Source organism: Pelodiscus sinensis, chromosome 15, assembly GCF_049634645.1.
Source record: "Pelodiscus sinensis isolate JC-2024 chromosome 15, ASM4963464v1, whole genome shotgun sequence".
Taxonomy (NCBI): domain Eukaryota; kingdom Metazoa; phylum Chordata; order Testudines; family Trionychidae; genus Pelodiscus; species Pelodiscus sinensis.
The window spans coordinates 11,166,764-11,187,970 of NC_134725.1; the positions used below are offsets into that span (position 1 = coordinate 11,166,764).

Consider the following 21,207-nt stretch of genomic DNA (forward strand, 5'->3'; position numbering starts at 1 on the left):
TTCAGCAAAGTGTTTAAGTACATTCCAGAACTCGTGTCTAATCAACTGAGCACTCATGCTTTGCTGAATAGGGGCATGAGTGAGGAGTGCTAAACAAGGAAGAGAGAGTCACGTAGGGTGTGTCTATACAACATTGTAACTCGAAATAAGATACACAATTTGCATAGCTCAAATTGTGTATATCTTATTTTGATGCTATTTTGGCATATTCTACACAATGCCAAATGTCCAAATAAAGCACTATTCCAAAAAGTCCCTTACTCCTCATAGAATGAGGTTTATAAGCAGGGCTCGCCCGTGGTGAGTAGATTTTAACCTGGAGGAGCTGGGTTCAGGCGATCTGCGCATGTGCAGAACGATCTGCGCATGTGCGGATCGCCGGACAGCGCGGGGGGCGAGCGGGGCTCGCTGCAGTTCGGCGAGCCCTGTTTATAAGGACATCAGAATAGCAAGCCAGAAATAATGGGCTTACTCTGAAGACATGGGATAGCGATTTTGGGATACTCCAGTATCCCCAAATAGCATTGCTGTGTAGACGTACCCTTAGGGAGGTAAGTGGAGTGATTTAGCTAGTTGATTGCTAGTGTCACCCTTCTACATGCACAGCTCCTGGGAGCTATCTTTCATCAGTCCAACCCCTGCATAAACCAAGAACTGCTGCAAATGCTCAGGCTTTGCGGGGAAACATCCCTTGACTACAGGGAAGAAAGTTTCCAGATGACGTTTCCATTCCTCACCAGACTGCTAGGAATATATGGGGATTATACAGGCTTGTTCCTTGCCACAAGAGGGCTCACTGAGCCACCTTAAGAATAGAAGGTGACATGTGTGGCTCTCTCCTGTATGTTCCGAGTACAGTTCAGGGCTGTTGCACTGAAGATGGGGCAGCCAAAGAGACTGAGTCCCAGTCAGAGCTGGTGGCACTGTGTGCGATTGAGCGAGCTCACTGGATCGGAGAGAAGGTAGGCCCGGCAGCTCCTTGAGACCACTGAGCAAATACAGCCAGAGTTCCTCCTAGCAGTATCTGAACCCAAACCACATGAGAAAGGGGGGCAATAAACAGCACCCATAGAGCTGTGCCTGGCTGGGCTTTGGGGTGAGTTTAGCTGTTCCTGAGAGCTGGGATGTTCGAGGGACCCAAGGGAATGAGGTTCTGGAAATGCCACTGAAATACTCTGGGATTTGGTGCCTGACTCTCTTAAGCTATTATAGTGCCTAAACCTGTTAGGCCACCCCAATCTGAATGCTTTGCAAGGTCTAGGTGGGACTTTACCTTGCTTAGGCCCAGTCCTTTCTTCTGCATCCGTAAAACTATTAGCGCCGCCTCTCTGTCAGGGAGAACTGGGATAGGTACAGAACAGATCTAGGCACTCAGCCTTCTGCCTGGGGTCCTTTCTCTCTGGCTCCTGGGTTAGACCGGGTCCTTTTTTGGCTTCTTCAGCCAAATTCCCAGGGATGGATGGGGTGAAGAGCATCTCCCCTGGACTAAGGGTACAGTTTAGCTGAAATTCCACATAAGATACATCTTCCACTGTGATGGGTCTTACAGCCTAGGAGATGTTGATTTGGGGGACAGAGGAAATCCCCATGGGGGGAGGGCCTGTCGCCCTCAAATTCTCTTTCTGGTATTTCCCGTATCCAGTTTTCAGGGGTCAGTGGCTCCTGCTGTGATATGTGTGAGGAGTTAACCTTTTTCGCTTTGTCTTCCCTCGGGAGCTGATAGGTTGGGTCTGTGGGGGAAGGGATGGGGCTCCCCTCCCCCTCACTGGACTTGAAGAGAACTGGGTGCGTGTTGGGGTAACGGAGCCATGGGGGAAGCCACGGACTGGAGATGTGCCCAGTTGCAGAAGGAGACTCTTATGCCAAGGCATGTGATGGAGCTGGGCTGGCTGGAATCCCTCATGAGCTGCTGGATATGGGGATGGGTTAGCGGCTTTAGCAACAAGGAGGGAAACTCTGCTGGTTCACAGAATTGTGTCAAAGCTGCTGCCCATACTGCAAACGTGCACCACCGGAGCCATCTCTGCCTAACTCCAGGGATAGAAAAAACCTTAAAAAACAATGAATAGTCTAGTAGCCCCTTAAAGACTAACAAAACATGTAGATGGGATCATGATTGGGTTTGGGCACAATCAACTTCTTCAGATGACTGGAGTATAAGAAGTCCAGATCCAAGAATAAATAAGGGAAGGGGTGGGGACAGGAACAGGGGGGAAAAAGGGGAAAAGTGGGGGGGGGAGAGGGAGAGGGAAGAGTAGATTGTTCAGGAAGTTACAAAAGGCCAATAAGAACAACTAGCATCTCCATTGTTTGGTTGGTTGGTTAAGTCATTAGGATGTGGAAGGTAGTATGTGAGCCAGCCGATGTCTGCTCATTCCATTCGCATAAGAATTAAACTTGTAAATGAAGTTAAGTTCCAACCTTTCCCTGTGTTCAGTATTTGGCTTGTGGCATTGGCCTGAAACACAGGACTTGGAGATCCGTTACTGAGTGCCTGGGCAGGTTAAAATGTTCTCCAACAGGTTTGTGTATTGCTTTTATGGATATCTGATTTGTGTCCATTAACTCTTTCCTGTAGAGACTGTCCAGTTTGGCCAATATACGTTGCAGTGGGGCATTGCTGGCATAGATCTCATTAGTGGATATGGAGTTAAATGAGCCCCTGATGTAGTAGCTTTGTGAGGGTTGTACAAACGAAAGCTCATGATACCATCTACATCAGTGGTCTCCAACCTTTTGGGGCTGCCAGGCACTTGGGGGCTGGGCCACTCATGTGCCGGGCACCCGGGGATGGGGCTACGCATGCCCCCGGGGGTGGGACCACCCATACACCATGTGCCCGGTGCTGGTGTCACTCCTGTGCCACACGCCCAGGGGTTGGGCTGCTCATATGCTGTACGCCCAGGAGCTGGCAGCGCCCATGCAACACGTGTCCAGGGGCCAGCAACGCTCCTATGCCATGTGCCTAGGGGCGGAGATGCCCATATGCCACACACCCAGGGCCGGCACAGCCCATGCACCGTGCCCCCGGTGCAGGGTCTACCCCGATCACTCGACGGGCACACAGAAATGGCCTGGTGGGCGCCAGGGGACCACTGATCTACATGTTTTGTTAGTTTTTAAGGTGCTACTAGACTATTCGTTGTTTTAAGTTTTTCCTGTTAGAGACTAACTCGGCTACTCCTCTGAAACCCAGAGCTAGAGATGACCTCTTGCAGTTGCTGGGTCAATGGCAGCAAACCCGAGGCAGAACCTCGGAGTGACACAGTCCCTGGAGTGTTCAGATTCCATGTTCAGGTCTGTCAGGAGACAGACTTGGCTGTGAGTCTCACGCCATCTCCAGCTGTCACGGACCAAGCATGGCAGGTGCTGGCCAATCCCGTCAGTGGAAGCAATGCTGCAGAGGCTGCTGTACCTTGCACTGGGGTGGTAAAGGGCCGAGCTAGCTAGATCCTCCCTCCGTGACTGGAGAGTTCATACGATTCATCCTCTTCTCTTGCCTCTCCTGCGTTGTTGTTAACTAATTAGGGTACATCTACACTTGCACCCTACTTAGAACTAGGGTGCAAGTGTAGACATACCCTTCGTTACAATGTAGAACACAGAAAGCAAATGCACCTGGTTGAATAAAAGGCTGCAATTCCAGCCGGAGTCGATGCTAACCTCATACACTGTGGAAAAATACTGCCAGTGGTTTCTCAGGGTCAGAGGCTGGGTGGCTGAGGGATGGCTCTGGGAGCCCCTCCCGGCCTGGGAATTGTTTATTATAACACCAAGGGCTATCACACGGCCTGCCCGCTGCCAGAGAGAACAGAAAAGACACCAGCAACGGCCCCAAAATCCCTCACCAGGATCAGTGAAAGGGACGTCGGCTCCCTCATGGACGTTGCTGCCTCCGAGGGAACACTGTGACCGTGCAAAAAGCAGAAAGTGCTGTAACCGGCAGTCCCAAGGCCTGGGCAGTCAGGGAGTGCTCCTGCGGGAATCTGAACTCTCTGTAGCTGTATCTCAGGACTTGGGCTGGCTGCCACTGCCAGCGAGGCAGCTTCTCCCCAACCCAGGTGTTAATATCCATGATTACAGGCCAAATCCTGAAGAGGGCTGAGCACCCCCATCTCCAGTTGACTTTAGCAGGCGGTGTGAGTGTTTCCCTCCCTGCAAGGCCTGCGTGCCAGTCGAGTCCCACAGCACACTAATCCTGTTTTGGGAGCTGACGGGAAGCCACGCCTCAGAGCTGAATCCCCGTGTGAGGTGAATTTTCCCCACGGTGCTCACACACGACTCTGGGGCTGGCCCTTTGTACCCCCTTGCACTCCACCTGTGGACACGGGCTCCCCACCAACCCTGGTTAGACATTCCAAGGCAGCTGCTAATTCAAATCAGACAAGCCTGTGGAGCAGAGAGAAAAATCCTCATCTTCTCTCCATCTTCACAAATAGCCGATCGTTGCTGGAGAGCCCCACCTCTCTGACCAGCACACGGCTGGCAAACAGTCTGCTTGGCTGGTGTGCGGCCTGCCTCAGATCAGAATGTGTGGAGTATGTGCTTCGGGGCCCCTCTAAACGTGTTTATGAAGTGGCCTCTTGCTTTGAAAGTTGGCCTAGAGTCCCAGTGGGAAGTTTTTAGATTCTATATAGTCCAGCTGCTAGCTTGGGGCTTAGGAAATGTGGCTTTACAAGACTTCTTTTGTGACTTTGGGCAAGTCTTTTTGGCCACTCTGTGCCTCAGTTTCCCTTCGCTACAATGGAGATGAGCATTGCCCTGCTTCCCAGGGTGTGGTCGAGAAAAGCCAAATCAGAGTGCAAGGCACTCAGGAAGAGGGGCTGTGACTACCTCTGTGTTAATATAGATGGGATAAATGAGACAAATGGGCATTGTCCAGCTTTAACCAGTGTTAAATAAGGTCTGGGCTTTGGGACACAGACACCTCTGCATGCTTGGAGCCATGGCAAACATCAACTGGGCAATACATTTTTGACACCTTACCATTCCACTCAATTTAAGGCCGCAAAGAAATTCCAGTTGAACATCCCTGGGTGCAATAGAGCTCCTTCTCTTGACTTGCTGGCAAAACACTCGGCCCACTCTTGACATGGTATCACTGATAAATGGTCTCTGTTGTTTGTATGGCCAAAGAATCAAAGAGGAGATTTTCAAAGTTGCCTAAGGAACTTGAGTTCCCAGTATCTGAAATGAATGGGAACTGGGTATCTAAACTCTAGGGAGCTTTGAAGACTCAACCTTAAGATTTAGTGGCTCTGTTGCAGCATATGCACACCCTGTCTCTGGTGTTGACGGGACCCAGCTGTATGGACGCCACCCCGTTGGCTGCTAGGTTGTCAGCAGTCTCTTTTAGTAGGTAAACAACAACCTTCGGTCTAGGGTAGCACAGCCTAATGGCTAAAGTCAGTAACATCAGCCCTTTCCTCAGGGCAGTACAGCCTAACAGCCAGAGTCAATGAAATTAACCCCTATCTCCAGACAGTACAGCCTAATGGCTAGAGTCAATGACGGGGGAGCCCTTAGCTCACACAGCACAGCCTACCAGCTGGAGTCAATAAGGGACAATGGCCCTTTGTTCTGCAGTGTGGCTTACCAATCAGACAATAGGGAGTGGCCCTTTATTGCAGGGCAACACAGCCCAATGGCCAGAGGCAATAAGTTGGGGGCAACAGAACCCGGGCCCACCCTACTCCACCAGGTCTTGACCCAGGGTCCTGTGAGCAGTAGAGCATTCTACCACTCACTCAGTGTGGAATCTGGCCAAAACACGCCAAGTTTATGTAGGTGGGAAATACCACTTCAACACCCTCCTTTGGTCACTTCCTATCAGTGTTGGTGGGGCAGCATCCCATGCAGTTTCGGGGTCCTCTGGTTCTTTTTCGGCTGCTTCTCCCTGTAGCTCCGCCCGCACCTCACAGTAGTCTCTGGGATTCCTGTTGCCTGAGTCTCTGATTGGCACAGCTCCGGAGTTCCTACTGGGGAATCTTCTCCTACAGTGGCCAGCCCAGAATGAGCTGGGCAGCTCTCTTTTATACTGCTTCAGCATTTGGAGCATGCCCAGTTTGGGTGGAGGGGCGGGACTTCCTCCACCCACAGGGTTTTAAGCCCCCTTGGTTTAGTGCAGGGCATGTGCACCCTGTCACAGGCTCCAACAACATTTGTATATCTGTCTGTCTGAGGGTTTTATGTTGCTACCTGTCACCATAGTATTTAGACTCCTTCCATGTTAAATTAGTAGCATTTGCAAAATCCCTAGTGGATGCCATGGTGTCTCTGGCTCCTCTCCTGTACTGGGATATAAATTCTTTATGGGGGATGCATGATTTTTTTTAATTATTCTGTGGATTTAAGGGGATTGTTTTCAGGGTTTTTTGTGGGAGAGGGTTTGGCTGGGGGGTAAATGTTGTGTCATTTTTGTGATGGTGGATAGACCCTGCCAAAGAGGAAAGTTCGCTACCCAGATTTGTTCACGTAAACACCTATTTGCATGTGCAGTACCGCATGGACAGGCACAGTGATTTTTTTAAACAAATCTTTTATAGGAATGGTTTAAGCACCGAGTTCTTTTAAAACATTGCCCCAGTGGAGCAAGCTTGTTGGAGAAAATATTTCCACAGTTCTCACGGGTCAGCGCAGACTCCTGACTCATTTGTCCATTTCCAAGTCTTGACTGTAAACAGTTTTGAAGAATGAATTATGGTGAGGTTCCGGTACCCCAGCATAGCATCACATTTGTCTGTCACAGGCACTAGAGACTTTTCTGGGAGCAGCTGAATGCAATTCCTGTAGGATGCTAAAGATTGATGCTACTATGCACTGTTAACATTCAGTGGTGCCAGAACTGTGAAATGCAATAAGGACTTAGCAAAAGGCTGGAAAGTGAAGAAATCGTGTGGTTTTTTTAGTTTGTGTTACGATGCATGCACATAGCACCAGCCATCCAAGGGTTTCAAAGCACTTGAAGAACACCTCTGATACTGTAGGGTGTGTCTAAACTACATGGCTCTGTCGATGGAGCCATGTAGATTAGGCTGATCGGTAGAGGGAAATGAATCCGCGATTTAAATAATTGTGGCTTCATTTAAATTTAAATGGCTGCTGCACTCTGACGACCAGCTGATGATCAGCTGTTTGTCGGCAGTTTGGGGAAGTCTGGACATGCTGCGGTCGACAAGGAAGCCTTTGTCAACCGGCGCAAGTAAACCTGGTCTACGACTGCCCCGATCTGCTGACAAACAGCTGATCATCAGCTGGTCGGCAGAGTGTGGCAGCCATTTAAATTTAAATGAAGCCGCGATTATTTAAATCATGGCTTCATTTCCCTCTGCCGATCAGCCTAATCTACATGGCTCCATCGATGGAGCCATGTAGTTTAGACACACCCGTAATGTGGTTTAGAGGTAAGCCTCTGAGCTTGTCTTTACTATACCTCCCATAGACACTGGTTTTCCACCAGGACAAGAGTAGCCGGTGTCGATAGGTCATCAGTTCCAGCTGGCCTTATACCATGCAAGACGCTAGTACATCAACTTCAACTGCACTGTTTGCATAGCTAAAGTGAGGTCAGTTAGATTAGTACAGACAAGGCCTCAGAACTGGATCTGACTTTGGAAATAGGGGCTAGTTCAACTCATTATTAAGATAAGTGGCCACATACAAATATGGATCTGAGCCCAGGTTTGAATTTCACATGTTCGTGAAGTTTGGGGTCATTCGAGTGTGTGGGGACATGAGCTTAGGCCCACCTGTTCCTATGCTTGTGTTTTAGTCAGACACATACAGGCAGTCCCCGGGTTACATACAAGATAGGGACTGTAGGTTTGTTCTTAAGTTGAATTTGTATGTAAGTCGGAACTGGTACATATTGTAGGGGAAACTCTAGCCAAACATTTCTCCAGAGCTCAGTTTTATTCTCCCACACCTCACTTCCCTCGGTCCTTTATTCTCAAGCTGAGGTGTCTGCTGAGAAAAGCCGCTCCGCGTCTCCCTGGTCTGCTGGGGGGGGGGGGGGGGGAGCGCTAGCTTCGTGTCTCCCTGGTCTGCTGGGGGGAAGCAGCTAGTGTGGAGTTGCCTCACCCCGTTTGTAAGTAGGGATCCGATGTAAGTCTGATCCATGTAACCCGGGGACTGCCTGTACTAGTGTTTCCTTGAGTGGGATGCGTGGCTTGCTAGATCTTCTCCCCTCTCGCCTGTTTGCCATGAAAATGTATCCCGTTTCCTTTGCTGCACTTCATTTTTTTTCCTTCTCTCTCTCTCTTAGAGCAAAGAAAAAGAACAAACCCCTGAACTTAAAGATTCACAACAGCGTGGGAAGCTGTGAGAACATCCCCTCCCAGCGCTCTCCCCTCCTGTCCGAGCGCTCTCTGCGTTCCTTCTTTGTGGGATACCCACCCTGCGTTCCTTCCACTCCTCCTGTCCACACCGAAGCCACCTTCTCAACAAGTAAGTCAGACTGGCTCCAAGGGAATCATGCATTTCGTTCCTTTCCAGCTCGTGGAGCTAGGCAGCTGGAACACTCCACTTCTGTGCAGGGGGCAGTAAAGGGGAGTCTGGTGTTTCCAGGATTCTGGTTCTGTAGCCAGTTGTAAATTGCTCAGAAAGTGCTTGGTCAATGTTGCTGGTCTGTGCATTTTTCTGACTGGTTCTGCAGAGGGAAACTTGTTTAAAATATTGATGGTGATCTATGAATTATGAGAATGAAGAAGTATGTGTATGCAAATATCCATGTATATAGGCATACGTGTGTATACATACTGAGGTATTAAATATATGTGTGCATATAAAATATGCAGACACAATTCTGGCCCTTAATACAGCCCCAACAATGTTATTCACTTCAGTGCAGGTGTGGAGAAATGTTGCTCTCGGGCCCAGTTCAGGAACATACTTCAGCATTTGGCAATGATTTTCAGCTAAGGATACATGAAGTCTTTCAGGGGGTACATCAACTCTTTTAGTTAGTTTTATAGCAGGCTATGTAGAAAGCACTAGTGAAGTCAGTACACACTACAATTTCATACAGACCATGACTTCTTTATACTACTCTATATACTATATGCTGAAATGTAAATATAATATTTATATCCCAGTTGATTTATTGCATAACTATATGGCATAAATGAGCAAGTAAGCCGTTTTTCAGTACCACTATACTGTAAAACTTTTGTATTTTTATGTCTGATTTTGTAAAAAAGTAGTTTTTAAAATGAGGCATAACTTGGGGTGAGCGGGAGGGGGTAAAGGAGATAAATCAGACACCCGAGAGTGGTACAACAGTCTGAAAAGTTAAGTGCCCTAAGGCATTGAAGGATTCATTCAATCTGTTTCATTTTGAATATGCAGGTGTCCCATGGAATTGCTACTGATTCTGGATCTCAGCTTTGAACATACAGGGCCAGTTTTCCTGTGGGTCTCCTTTACTGCAACCCTAGACCTTGTCAGCAAAGACAGGCCCTGTCTCTGTGACCTGTTTTGCATACAGATTTTTCCAAACCTGTTGAGAAAGCACATTTGGCCCCAGAGGTAAAAGGCTGGGAACAAACTATATTGGGACAGCGTCTTTTAAAAAGTTCTTTAAACATGGCCTGTTTTTTTTTTCCCATTGATGCTACAGGGGGAAAAAAATCCCTCAATTGATTGCAGTGGGAGGATTGGGCCTTGTTTGTAATGCCAATAAATAAATGGTGTCAACGCAGAATATACTGTGTTCCACACTGCTGGGCTGCTTGTATATATTCTGCTAGTGTTCAGATGGCAAGGAGGCATATGAGTGGGTGGCAGGTGGATGGTTAGCCCTGGATCTAAGGGTAGGAGAAAACACTTTTAGATTCTGACCCTTATTTCCCAGCCTGAAGCCAGAGTTCTGATTAATTTTGGAGGAACTGAAGCTTTCACAGCACAGCTGTGAATATAAAGATAAACAAGAACCTATACAATGCAGAGAAGCCACCAGAGAAGCAGAAATTATAAATATGCCAAGTGAAATGAATGTGTAAATCTGGCACTGGGCCTGACACTTACTTATTCTTTCTGATTATTAATATTCAGTTAAGCCAACTTTCTCTTACTCTTTGTGCTTGTCTTCTACTGGCTCATCACCCCATCTATTAACTTCTGTCTTTCTCCCATCTCTCCTTCACATTTTCCTTCCCACTCTGCCCATCTTTTTCTTTTTCTTTTTCTCCCTTTTACCCGATCTTTTTACTTTTTGAACCTTTTCTCCTTCTTTCCTCTTCTCCGTATGCTTTCTCATTAGTTCTCTTTGCTTCCTCTTTCCTTCCTAATATTCATATTCCGATCTTATTTTGCCTTTCTCTGCTCCCTTCTCACTCAGTGTCTCAGGGCACTGAGAAATGTTACTTGAATGAGCTATGATATCTTCTATGGCATTTCACTTCCTTACAGAGACCTTCTTTCTTCTCCCTGCTATCTACATCAAAACTGATCCTCCTCTCACAATATTTCCACCAGGAAGCCAATGAAGGACAATGCCAAGAAATGCATGCGGATTTGGCACCCTATAAATATCTAAGGGTATGTCTACACTAGAGTGTTATTTCAAAATATCTAATTTCAAAATAGTTAATTCAAAATAGCTTATTTTGAAATAACGCATCTACATACAAAATGCATTTCGAAATAGCGTTTTGCTGTTTCAAAATAGCGCATCCACACTGAGTGGACACTGAATCACTTTTAAGGCTGGTTGGAACCAGTTCCGGCAGGGCATCAGGTCTGAAGTTGCCTTGTGGCAAGGGTGGCCAGCAGGGCACCCTGGGAAGAGTAAGGAGCCCCCTATTTCAAAATAAGTGTCTACACAGCGCTTATTTCGAAATAAGCCCTCCGCTATTTTGAATTAATTTCAAAATAATGGAATGGCTGTGTAGATGCTAGGAAAGTTATTTTGAAATACCCTAAGATGGAAGAAATGGGATCTGGAGCAGCTGGCTGCAGGGTCTGTGCTTGTTGTCCTTTGGGCATGTTTTAGTCAGGAGAGGGTGGGGCTGATGAGGATTGAGAGACAGATCCACAAAAAGCCAATGGAAAGTATCCCTCAGGTAAAAGGCAAGCTGGTCCAGTCGATAAATCAGCTGTAGTCATACTTTGCTCCTGAGAAACTAGCCCTCACCATTGGAAGCAATAAAATCATCTGTCTCCATAAAAAGCTGCTTCTACCCATGCAGCCAAAAATAAATGCTGGAAGAAGGAGCGAATGCATGTGTGTGATCTCTCCTTGCCCTCTTGGCATGAGGCCTCTTTGGGTGAGAGGCTGATGAGGCAACATAGCAATCAGAAGGGACAGTATTGGGCATACAGTGAAGGGTGCAGGGTTTAAATCTTCAGTGCTGTACCTGGAGATTACACACACAGCACCTCCTGCTATTTGTAATCAGAGCTGCAGCCTAATCCTCCAGGCACGGTGTTGGGAATTTACGAGGTGTCTTCCTGGCAGGATTAAATGGTGAAACACAGCAGCTATCTGGGATCTGCAGTCTGGCTGCCCCTCAGTCACAAGGCAGTGCCACTTACTTTGGTTTTATCCAGTTACAGAGTTGGGATGTGAAAGTGCATTTAAAAATGGAACCTTGGCATCACTAAAATCTCATAGCCACTCCACATGCTGCGGGATCTGCAGTGTAAAACTTAAATAAACTTTACACTGCAGAGCCCGCAGTGAAGACTCCCCGGGAGCAAGGCTGGAGGAAGCTTTGCTGTGGACCTCGTTCCTGAGGTGACTTTATTGTGGGCTCTGCAGCTGTCCTGGCCCTGCTCCTGGGAAGTCAGTGTGTAACCTGCAGCAGAGGGGGGTGGACCTAGGCAGGCTCACCCCAGGCAAGAGGCTGCTCCAGCCCTGGGTGAGGCTATTCCAGAGAGAGCATCTCATCAATTGTATAGCTTTTGGGGCTTTGGATTCATGAGAAAGGAGCGAGTGTCAGGAGTCCCATTTTACTCCTGACTAAGGGAAGGGAAATCATGCTTGGAAGCCCCCTTGGGAAGCGGGGGGACGGATCTCTGTTGGCCTCACATTATTTCATGTGTAGCTGCAGGATAAGAGGCCTTGGAAACCTGAAGCAGCCACTCTACGTGAAAAGCACATTATACACAAATGGGCACCTAGACTTACTGAGCTCCAGGACAGAAAAGGCAACAGGTTATGAGCATGTGGAGGTTATTTAAAGCCACTGTGGATTAATTTAAATTGAGGCAATTTTAAAACAATGATTAGTATTATCAAGTGGAAAGCCTTGATGTAAATCATTGATTTTAATCAACTTTTCCATTTGTGCTTCACTTACTGTCTAAAGAAAGGTTCATTCTCTTTGGTTGATAAAACCATTGAAACATGTTGATGCACAACTAAACAGGGCCTTTATGCAAGATTTGGTATGTGATTTTGCTTCCTATGAGGGTACCTATTACTATATACATGTATTTAAGAAATTATATATCTTAGTATTTTCGCATTCTGATTAATTGCAAATTTTGATATGCTAAAGAATGGTGAATGATGTATTGCTTATTTACGACATAATTAACTTTTTGCTCAGAATTTAAGTCAAGCTGCATTAGGATGGTAATGGGAATTTAATTAAACACACAAAACCAGCATACTTATTTCTTATTTAAACGTTTTAAGAGATTGTAACAAATATAGGCCTTAACATATTTTCTATTACATTCAGATTTCATTTTAAGCAAATTCATTTATACAAAGAAAAAGTATTATAACTTAAACCACAAAATCAAAATCTCATTTTATTTTTTGAAAATAATAATAATAATAATAATATATATAGTAGCCCAGTATCTGTGAGTCTGTAACGCTGACATACACGGCTACGCCCCCTGGCTGGGTACGTCAGCGTCCCGCCCCCCTTCCCCTTGCTCCATGGCCGCAAGCGGCCGCAGGGCCCCCCAGACACCCTCCCGCCAGCTCTGCTTCCCTCCCCCCTTCCTCCAGCTCCCCCCATCCTCTCCTCCAGCCCCACAGCCCCCGATCCCCCCCAGCTCTGCTTCCCTCCCCCCTTCCTCCGGCCCCCCCATCCTCCCCTCCAGTCCCACAGCCCCCGATCCCCCCCAGCTCTGCTTTCCAACCCCCTTCTGGCCAGCCCCGCCCCCTTTCCCTCCCTGCATGGTGCGCTGTGGTGTGTTGCGCCACTCCCAGCCGAGCGGCACTCAGGCCGGGCCCCGGTGGGGGAGCAAACAGCGACAAGTGACGCTTTGGGGTCTGCGCTCCCCACCCCAAAGGGCCGCTTACCGCCACTTGCTCGCCTGCTGGAGCCCGGCGGGAGCACCACTCAGCTGGGAGCAGCGCAGTGCACCATGGAGGGGAAGGGAGTGGAAGGGGGCGGGGCTGGCTGGAAGGGGGGTGGGAAGCAGAGCTGGTGGGGGGGTGCCCTGGGGGCTGGCTGGCAGGAAGAGAGGGTGGGAAGCAGAGCTGGTGGGGGGGTGCCCTGGGGGCTGGCTGGCAGGAAGAGAGGGTGGGAAGCAGAGCTGGGGGGTGGATCGGGGGCCGTGGGGCTGGACGGGAGGAGTGGGGCGGGAAGCAGACCTGGTGAGGGCGGGGGCGGTTCATCCATTGGCTGCAGCCGGACCCCAAACAGCCGCTTGCTGACGGCTTGCTCCCCGGCTGCGGCCCAGCTGAGTGGCCCTGGTGCTGCACCGCTCAGCTGAGCCCCGGTGGGACAGGAAGGGGAGCAGGGCGGTGATGTACACAGTCAGGGGGCGGGGCTGTGTACGTCACGGCCCCCCCTTCCTCTTCCCGCCGTGGCGCTGAGCAGTGCACCCCTCAGCCGGGCTGCCGTGGGAAAGGGGAAGGGGGGGCGGTGATGTAGACAGCCCCGCCTCCTGGCCGTGTACGTCCCTGCCCTGCCTCTCCTCCCCCACGGCGGCCCGGCTGAGCACACAACACTCAGCTGAGTTGCCACGGAGGGAGGGGAAAGGGGCGGGGCGGTGATGTATACGGCCAGGAGGTGGGGCCGTGTATGTCACCGCCCCCCTTCCTCTCCCGCTGTGGCACTCAGCTCAGTGCTGCGCCCCTCAGCCGGGCAGCTGGGGGAGCCAGCAGTGCAAGGGGCTGTTTGGGCTCCTCCGGGGTGGGAGGAGAAGGGAGGGCGGTGATGTACACCGGCCATGTATGTCACTGCCCCGCCCCCCTCCCTCGTGGCAGCCCAGCTGAGCAGGCAGTACTCAGTAGGAATAAGGGATCTTCCGGAAAAGGCTTTATTAAGATCCCGTCTAGACTGGCGCTTTTCTCCGGCAAAACCCCGAGCCGGAAAAAAGCAGCTGCCATGGTCACGCTAATGCCGCGGGGGATATTTAAATCCCCCGCGGCATTTGCAATTCCGACTGGTCTCATTAGCATCCCTTTTCCAGAAAAGGGTGCCAATGTAGACACAGCCCAGGAGGGAAGGGGAAAAAGAAAGGGGGTGGGGAGAGACGGAGGGAAGAGAGAGGCAGGAGGAGGAGGAGGAGAAGAGAAAGGGAGAGTGAGAGGCAGGAGGGGGAGAAGAGAAAGAAAGAGACGGAGAGAGAGGCAGGAGGCGGAGGAGAGCTGAGAGAGAGCGGAGGAGTCAGTAGGAAGAGAGAGAGAGACAGAGAGAGAGAGAGACAGAGTGAGAGCGCTCAGGAGAGAAGACCTGAAAATCCTGTTTTATGATGGGCTAATTAGCGAGTAATATAATAATAACTGCATTATTTTTTAAAATAATATTTTTTTATCCACCCAGCTTTAACCCTTCCTGCCCGCTTTTCCCCCCCGCCCCATAGTAAGCATAGTCATCCAATCCAATACTAACTCTTTCAAGCCTTCTTCTTTATTGTCTTTGGAACACTGTCAGAATCCCAAGTGTGGGTTCATCTGAAGTGGAACCCAAATGCCAAGAAGTCGTTAGATGCCAATGTCCCAATAGCTTGAGATTACATTTCTCTTATGCAGGAAAATGCTCAATCTGTTTCCAAAGCAAGTGTGAAAAACACTTAGGGTATGTCTACACTGCCACCCTCGTTCAAACTAGAGTGGCTGATGTAGTCATTCGAACTTGCAAATGAAGCCCTGGATTTAAATATCCCGGGCTTCATTTGCATGTTCCCGGGCGGGCGCCATTTTTAAATGCCCCGTAGTTCGAACTACCTGCCCGCGGCTACACACGGCATGGACTAGGTAGTTCGAATTAAAGCTCCTAATTCAAACTACCATTTCTCCTCCTGCAATAAGAAGTAACGGTAGTTTGAATTAGGAGTTTTAGTTCGAACTACCTAGCCCATGTCACGTGTAGCTGCAGGCAGGTAGTTCGAACTATGGGGCATTTAAAAATGGCGGTGCTCGGAAACATGCAAATGAAGCCCGGGATATTTAAATTCCAGGCTTCATTTGCAAGTTTGAGTTACTACATTAGCCACCCTAGTTCGAGCTAGGGTGGCAGTGTAGACATACCCTTAGCGAAGATCTACACAGCAAAATTATTTCGATATTTCTACTGTTATTTTGAAATAACATAGTCCGCATCTACACAGCTGGCAGTTATTTCAAAATAATGTTGAAATACTGTCAAGCAGGAGGACTTCTTACTCTGACTCCTGTAACCCTCATTGTACAAGGAGTGAGGGAAGTCAGAGGAAGAGTGCTCTATTTCGAAATAAGTGCTGTGTAGACACTCCCTATTTCGAAATAAGCTATTTTGAAATGAGCTATGCCATTGACGTAGCTCAATTTGTGTAACTTTTTACAAGTTAAGCCCTGCTGTGTGGACGCACCCTTAGGGCTGGTCTACACAACCAGGGGAGTTTGATCTAAGTTATGCCACTTCAGCTATATGAATAACAGCTGAAGTTAAGTACTTAGATCTACTTACCACGTCTTCACGATGGTGTGTCAACTGGAGATGCTCTCCCCCGACTCCCTTTGTGCTTCTTGTTGAGACGGAGTATTGGAGTCAATGGGAGAGCAATTGTGCATTCATTTATCACGTCTACACTAAACTGACTCCTGCTGGATTAATTGCTGCGCTGTTGATCTGGCCCTGTAAGGAAGACATGCCTAGAAACTCATCCTCTCTTGTCAAGCTTTGTATTGTTCCTCTCTGGTTAGCCAGCACTCCCTGCCCTTGTCTGCCTCTTGTCCATTTCTTTTACCTTGATCCCTTTTTTCCCATAACCACCCCCCTCAGTTAATTTACAATGACCCCACTCTGACTGCCTTTTAGTCCCTCAAAGTCTCCCTTTAGCCACGCTGCCAGTAGACTTGTCTGTCTTATGCCTTTTGTTGTGCCCTGTTGCCTATTCGTGTCTGTCCTCAGATTTCAAAGGATCATCCTCAAGTGACTGGAAAGCACCTAGCAGGCGTGGATGTTAACGATAACCTCGTTGATTACTGTAGCTTTGCAAACGATCCACAGTAGACTTCCCTTCCCTCCTTTCCAGCTCTACTAGCTCAGGAGGTTACTAGTGTTCATAGAATCATAGAATCATAGAATAATAGGACTGGAAGGGACCTCGAGAGGTCATCAAGTCCAGCCCCCTGCCCTCAAGGCAGGACGAAGCTCCTTCTACACCATCCCTGACAGATGTCTAACAGGTTAGATAGACATCTGTCAGGGATGGTGTAGACGGAGCTTGGTCCTGCCTTGAGGGCAGGGGGCTGGACTCAATGACCTCTCGAGGTCCCTTCCAGTCCTATGACTCTATGATTCTATGAATACTAGTAACCTCCTGAGCTAGTAGAGCTGGAAAGGAGGGAAGGGAAGTCTACTGTGGATCGTTTGCAAAGCTACAGTAATTGACGAGGTTATCGTTAACATCCACGCCTGCTAGGTGCTTTCCAGTCACTTGAGGATGATCCTTTGAAATCTGAGGACAGACACGAATAGGCAACAGGGCACAACAGTCATAAGACAGACAAGTCTACTGGCAGCGTGGCTAAAGGGAGACTTTGAGGGACTAAAAGGCAGTCAGAGTGGGGTCATTGTTCTTATCACCCTCTTGGCCAGACTGTCTCAGAACTAAGTGGTCAAAAATGCTGGTGCCTCATCTATCAGGGAGCTTCCACCAACCTGTTACCTGCAGTAGGAGAGCTGCTCAGGCTAGTAAGGCAACAGTGAATGTTAAGAAAAATCTCTGGGTGACCCCAGGAGTGAAAGGGAGCTGCATCCCTGTACCCACACATCTGGATAAAGAGATCAAGGATCAGCTTTGCAGGCTGCCTTCAGAACTGGAGTTTCCTGAGAGGCCATATATTTGCATACACTTTATGTCAGTAGTGATGCGGCGTGTCCTGCTTCTTGGTTTATACCTTAAGTGTGGCACCTGGTGAGTTTTGTTTACTAGCTGGAGAGTAACCCTGCAGTCATGGTTCTCTTGGCCCTCCTGTAAAGCAAAGGTCTTGTGATCCTCTGCCCTCACCAAAAGCATTTGCTTTCTGAAATAATTCAAGATTCAGCAATCGTTTTCTGGCACCCCCTTCCTGCCATTTCTTAGGCTGCAGGGTGAATGGGGCCTAGCAGCAGTCCTGGAGGCTGGCAGTATTATTTAGAGATATATCCAGCTACCTGATGCTTAGTGGCACAGCTAGGAGATTTGCCTAGAGTGAGGATATTTTTATGTACTGCTATTTCCCCCAGCATCAAACCAATTTATCTTGCTGCCCAGAATGATGGTGAGTAGTGGACCAGAAACCAAGCCATAAAGCTCGTACTCAGAAAGCCATTGGCGTGTCTTACTGCATTAGGTTCTCTTATGTGTCAGCATTGGGTTGCACCACATGACGGGAGGCCCTGATGCAATGCGGCACACCAGGAATGTGCCACAATGTGATGTGATGGACTCACAAACAACTCACCATTTTCTGGGAGGTGGGTTTTCTCCTCCCCTTTTGTCCTGGCTGGGGTGTAACATCTGCAGTCTGGGGTGTAATTTTTGCCTGGTCAGCAGATGGAAGCTGTGCCTACTTTGGAAACGTATTCACTACGTGGTGGTGGTGGGTTCACTGGTGGATCTTGCCGTCTGCTCTTTACTAACACGGTAGCAATGTTAACACGTTTAGCATCAGCCCTGTTGATGATGAGATCCCAACACCAAAGAGCCTGCATCATGGGAAACTCTCGACTGGGAAATTGTCAGTTGTGCAATTTATTACACTCCCTCCCCACAACCTATCTTAACACCTTTTTAGAGGAAGGGCAGTTGGAGGCAATGTGATCTAGTGGGTAGAGCACTAGCAGTCAGGAAACCTGAGTTCCGTCCTGAATTCTGCTACTGGTCTGTTAGGTGACCTTGGGCATGTCACTTCACCATTCTGTGCCTCTGTTTGTCTTTCCCACCCTGTGTCATCTTACAGTCTAATTATATAGCTTTGCTTTGGATGCTGTCTGTCTCTCTGTCTATGCAGGACCTAACACAGTGGTCTTAACTGGAGCCTCTAGGTGCCACTGTAGTGCAAATTACATTTGTTTGCATGCTAAGGACACTCCTGCCTTTCATCCTCTTGCCAATGCCATGAGCTATGTTAGTTGCTTCCGCTCAATCAGCTGTCTGCAAATGCAGCTCAGAGGAGCATTTTCTTCCAAACCTCATCTGTTCAGCTTTTCATGCCCCTGATGGTTTTGATTGTTTGGGGCTAATGACAGGAGATGGGCTGTGTCTTGCATTTCCATCTCTCTCTGCCCCCTGAATTGCCCAGAAGGAATACCTCCCTGGGGAGCAGGCAGTCAAAGAGCAGTGACCCAGCAGAGAGGAGGTGACTGATCATACAAGAGGACTGTGAGGTGCCAGGGAGAATGCTTGCAAAGCCAACAGCTGTTCTAGTGTGAGAGAAATATATCCCTTCTCCACAGTGGAGCACAATGCCTTGTTATTCAGTTGCTGCTGCCAAGCCTAGAATTACAACTAGGGGGTGACTTCAAATAATCTTCCCCTTCCAGAAAGTCCTTTGACCCACCCCAGAGAACAGACAACACAGAGACAGCAGCCTGATGACTGGGGTTGATGCTGAGGAAAGCTGACAGTGGCCCAATATGTATGGGGATAAAGCTTTCTGCACCCCTCCCTTCCTGCAAAACGAGCAGTTGGGGGGCATTAAAAAGAGAGTGATTATATGGTGCAGTTTAATGGCGCTCAACACCAAGGGTCATTACGTCAGGGAAAGGAGATGGGTTATGATGAGACACAGTACAGGAGCATATTTGTTTGGGGAAAAAAAATTCCTGCAGACCAGTTGTGGTCTGGCTCTAATGTTGTTTTAAAGGCACCCTAAATTGATTGGGCAGCGGTTAGGAGTGACATTGTCCTAAGGGAAGTACTCTCTGCATTTCCCTTGGTTCTGCCCAGCCAACCTAGCGACATGGCCCCCATCTCTCCATCTCTGAGTGCCTTGCTGTCAATAGCAAGTCAGGGCACCTTTCTACAGTGGGTTGGCATTATTCTCCCTCTTGGAGAAACAGAGACACAGATTAAACCAACGTCATGTAACAAGTCTGTGGTAGAGTTGAGGCTTGCACCTTGATCTCCAGAGTTTCCCGCCAGCCTTAACCCAGAGCAGACCCTTCCTTCTGGCCTTCATGAACCTCATCCCTTGATGGTAAAAGCAGGCTCCTGAGCACCATGCACATTGCTCCCCTCATGAAGGCAGTCCACATCCTCAGGCGTTCCCTGCATGCAGTGCTTCATGTGCACTAAAAGCTTGCCAGGCAGTTCATAGTCCGGCTTTTCTGGGCTGGGCAGTTTATAGCCCTGGCATCGCTGGGTTTGCTGTATCATTCAGAATATAAAAAGATTGCTTGAACCCCTGACCCCTCTGTCCTTACCAATTAAGCACTACCTGTAAGGGTCTGGCCGATACAGCTAGGGACTCCAGGGCAGCACTTTTGGACCCAAATCTGTGGGTCTTCCCTTTGTAATTTGGACTCTTCCTTTCACCGTCCCTTCCATGACCCCTTGTTGTGGGAGGGGATCCCTACCCAGCTGCAAGCAGAAGCTGCATGTTCACTGGGTCCAAAGGCACATTTCCTGGACTCTGTCCAGCAAAAAGGGTAATTCTGAAATCTCTGTGCATGAACCTCAGCCCTACGTCTTCCCCTGAGGGTTCCTACTCTCGACTGCTATGGCCCATCCCCTCATGTCCTTTTCCACTGCCCTTATTGGGTGTGTCAGCCCTTGAAGTTGAGGGGGTAACTCCCAGCTTGAGGAGACATACCCGCACTACATCTGACCAAGCTGGCATCTGTGTATAGCCATGGTGGGAGGCTAGAATCTCACAATTTGTACCTGTCTGAGACCATGTATGGGCTCACTTGCCCCTACTGCTGCCAGGGGTACAGTTTATCTTTAGCACACTTGCTCAGTCAGGGTGTGTCTAGAAAGCGGTTCTGTTTCAGGGTACTTCCAGTATCCTGAAATAGTGAATTCAGTGTTTTAACAGCGAGCCTTTATAGCTTTTGAAATAGAATGGGTGCACTATTCCGACATCCCTGTAAATCTCATTCCACGAGGAGTAAGGGACACTTTGGAATAGTGCTGTATTTTGAAATTCGGCTATTTTGAAATAAGCTATTTTGAAATTAACTCGACATAAGCTGCGCAATTTTCAAAGTTCAAATTGCATAGCTTACTTCGAGCTAAAGGTGCAGTGAGGATGCACCCTGTGCGTATGCCTGCACATGTGAGGAATTGCACCCCAAGCTAAAAGTTCTCGTGTATTCCCCACAATCAAGGGGGAACCTAATGAGTCATGCCTGCCCCATCCACTCAACCACTCCCTGCAGGGACTCCAACATCCACCAAATGTAAAACTGCCCCCCAGTCTCCTGAGGTTATCCTATTCCTCAGTGTATTCCTTCCCTCTCCCCCATTCTGCTGTCCTGCTAAGGAAGTGCCTGGATACAAGTCAGCAGCAAATTATTTAACTAGGAAGTCAAGCCCATCTCTCTGTGTTTGTTTTTTTTTAGAAGACCAATTTGAAATGCTTGCTCCGTGTACGTTGCAGGATCAACAGAGCAATGCCTGATGTGGTTTGGATTGCCAAGGAATTACTTGTTTCAGCAGCTTATACAGGCTGTTGCTGCCAGAAAACAACATTGTCAGCATGTTCAGAAAAACTGCTCTTTTTCTCTCCGAAACATAGTCCCGGGGTGCTTTCCTTTTCACACCCAGCTGATCACACTGCCTGCCTGGGCAGTGTGCCTCTGAGTTCTCCCCAGTCTTTATCAGATC

At 48.6% G+C, this 21,207-nt stretch overlaps 1 protein-coding gene across 1 annotated transcript in view; it reads left to right on the top strand.

The window, feature by feature from the left end:
* KSR2 (kinase suppressor of ras 2) overlaps positions 1 to 21,207 on the top strand; it is a 327,890-nt gene that overhangs the window by 144,739 nt on the left and 161,944 nt on the right. Inside the window, exon 5 of the mRNA XM_014576141.2 lies at positions 8,264 to 8,445. Coding sequence (XP_014431627.2) covers positions 8,264 to 8,445 — 182 coding nt within the window. The remainder of the gene's footprint in view (positions 1 to 8,263; positions 8,446 to 21,207) is intronic.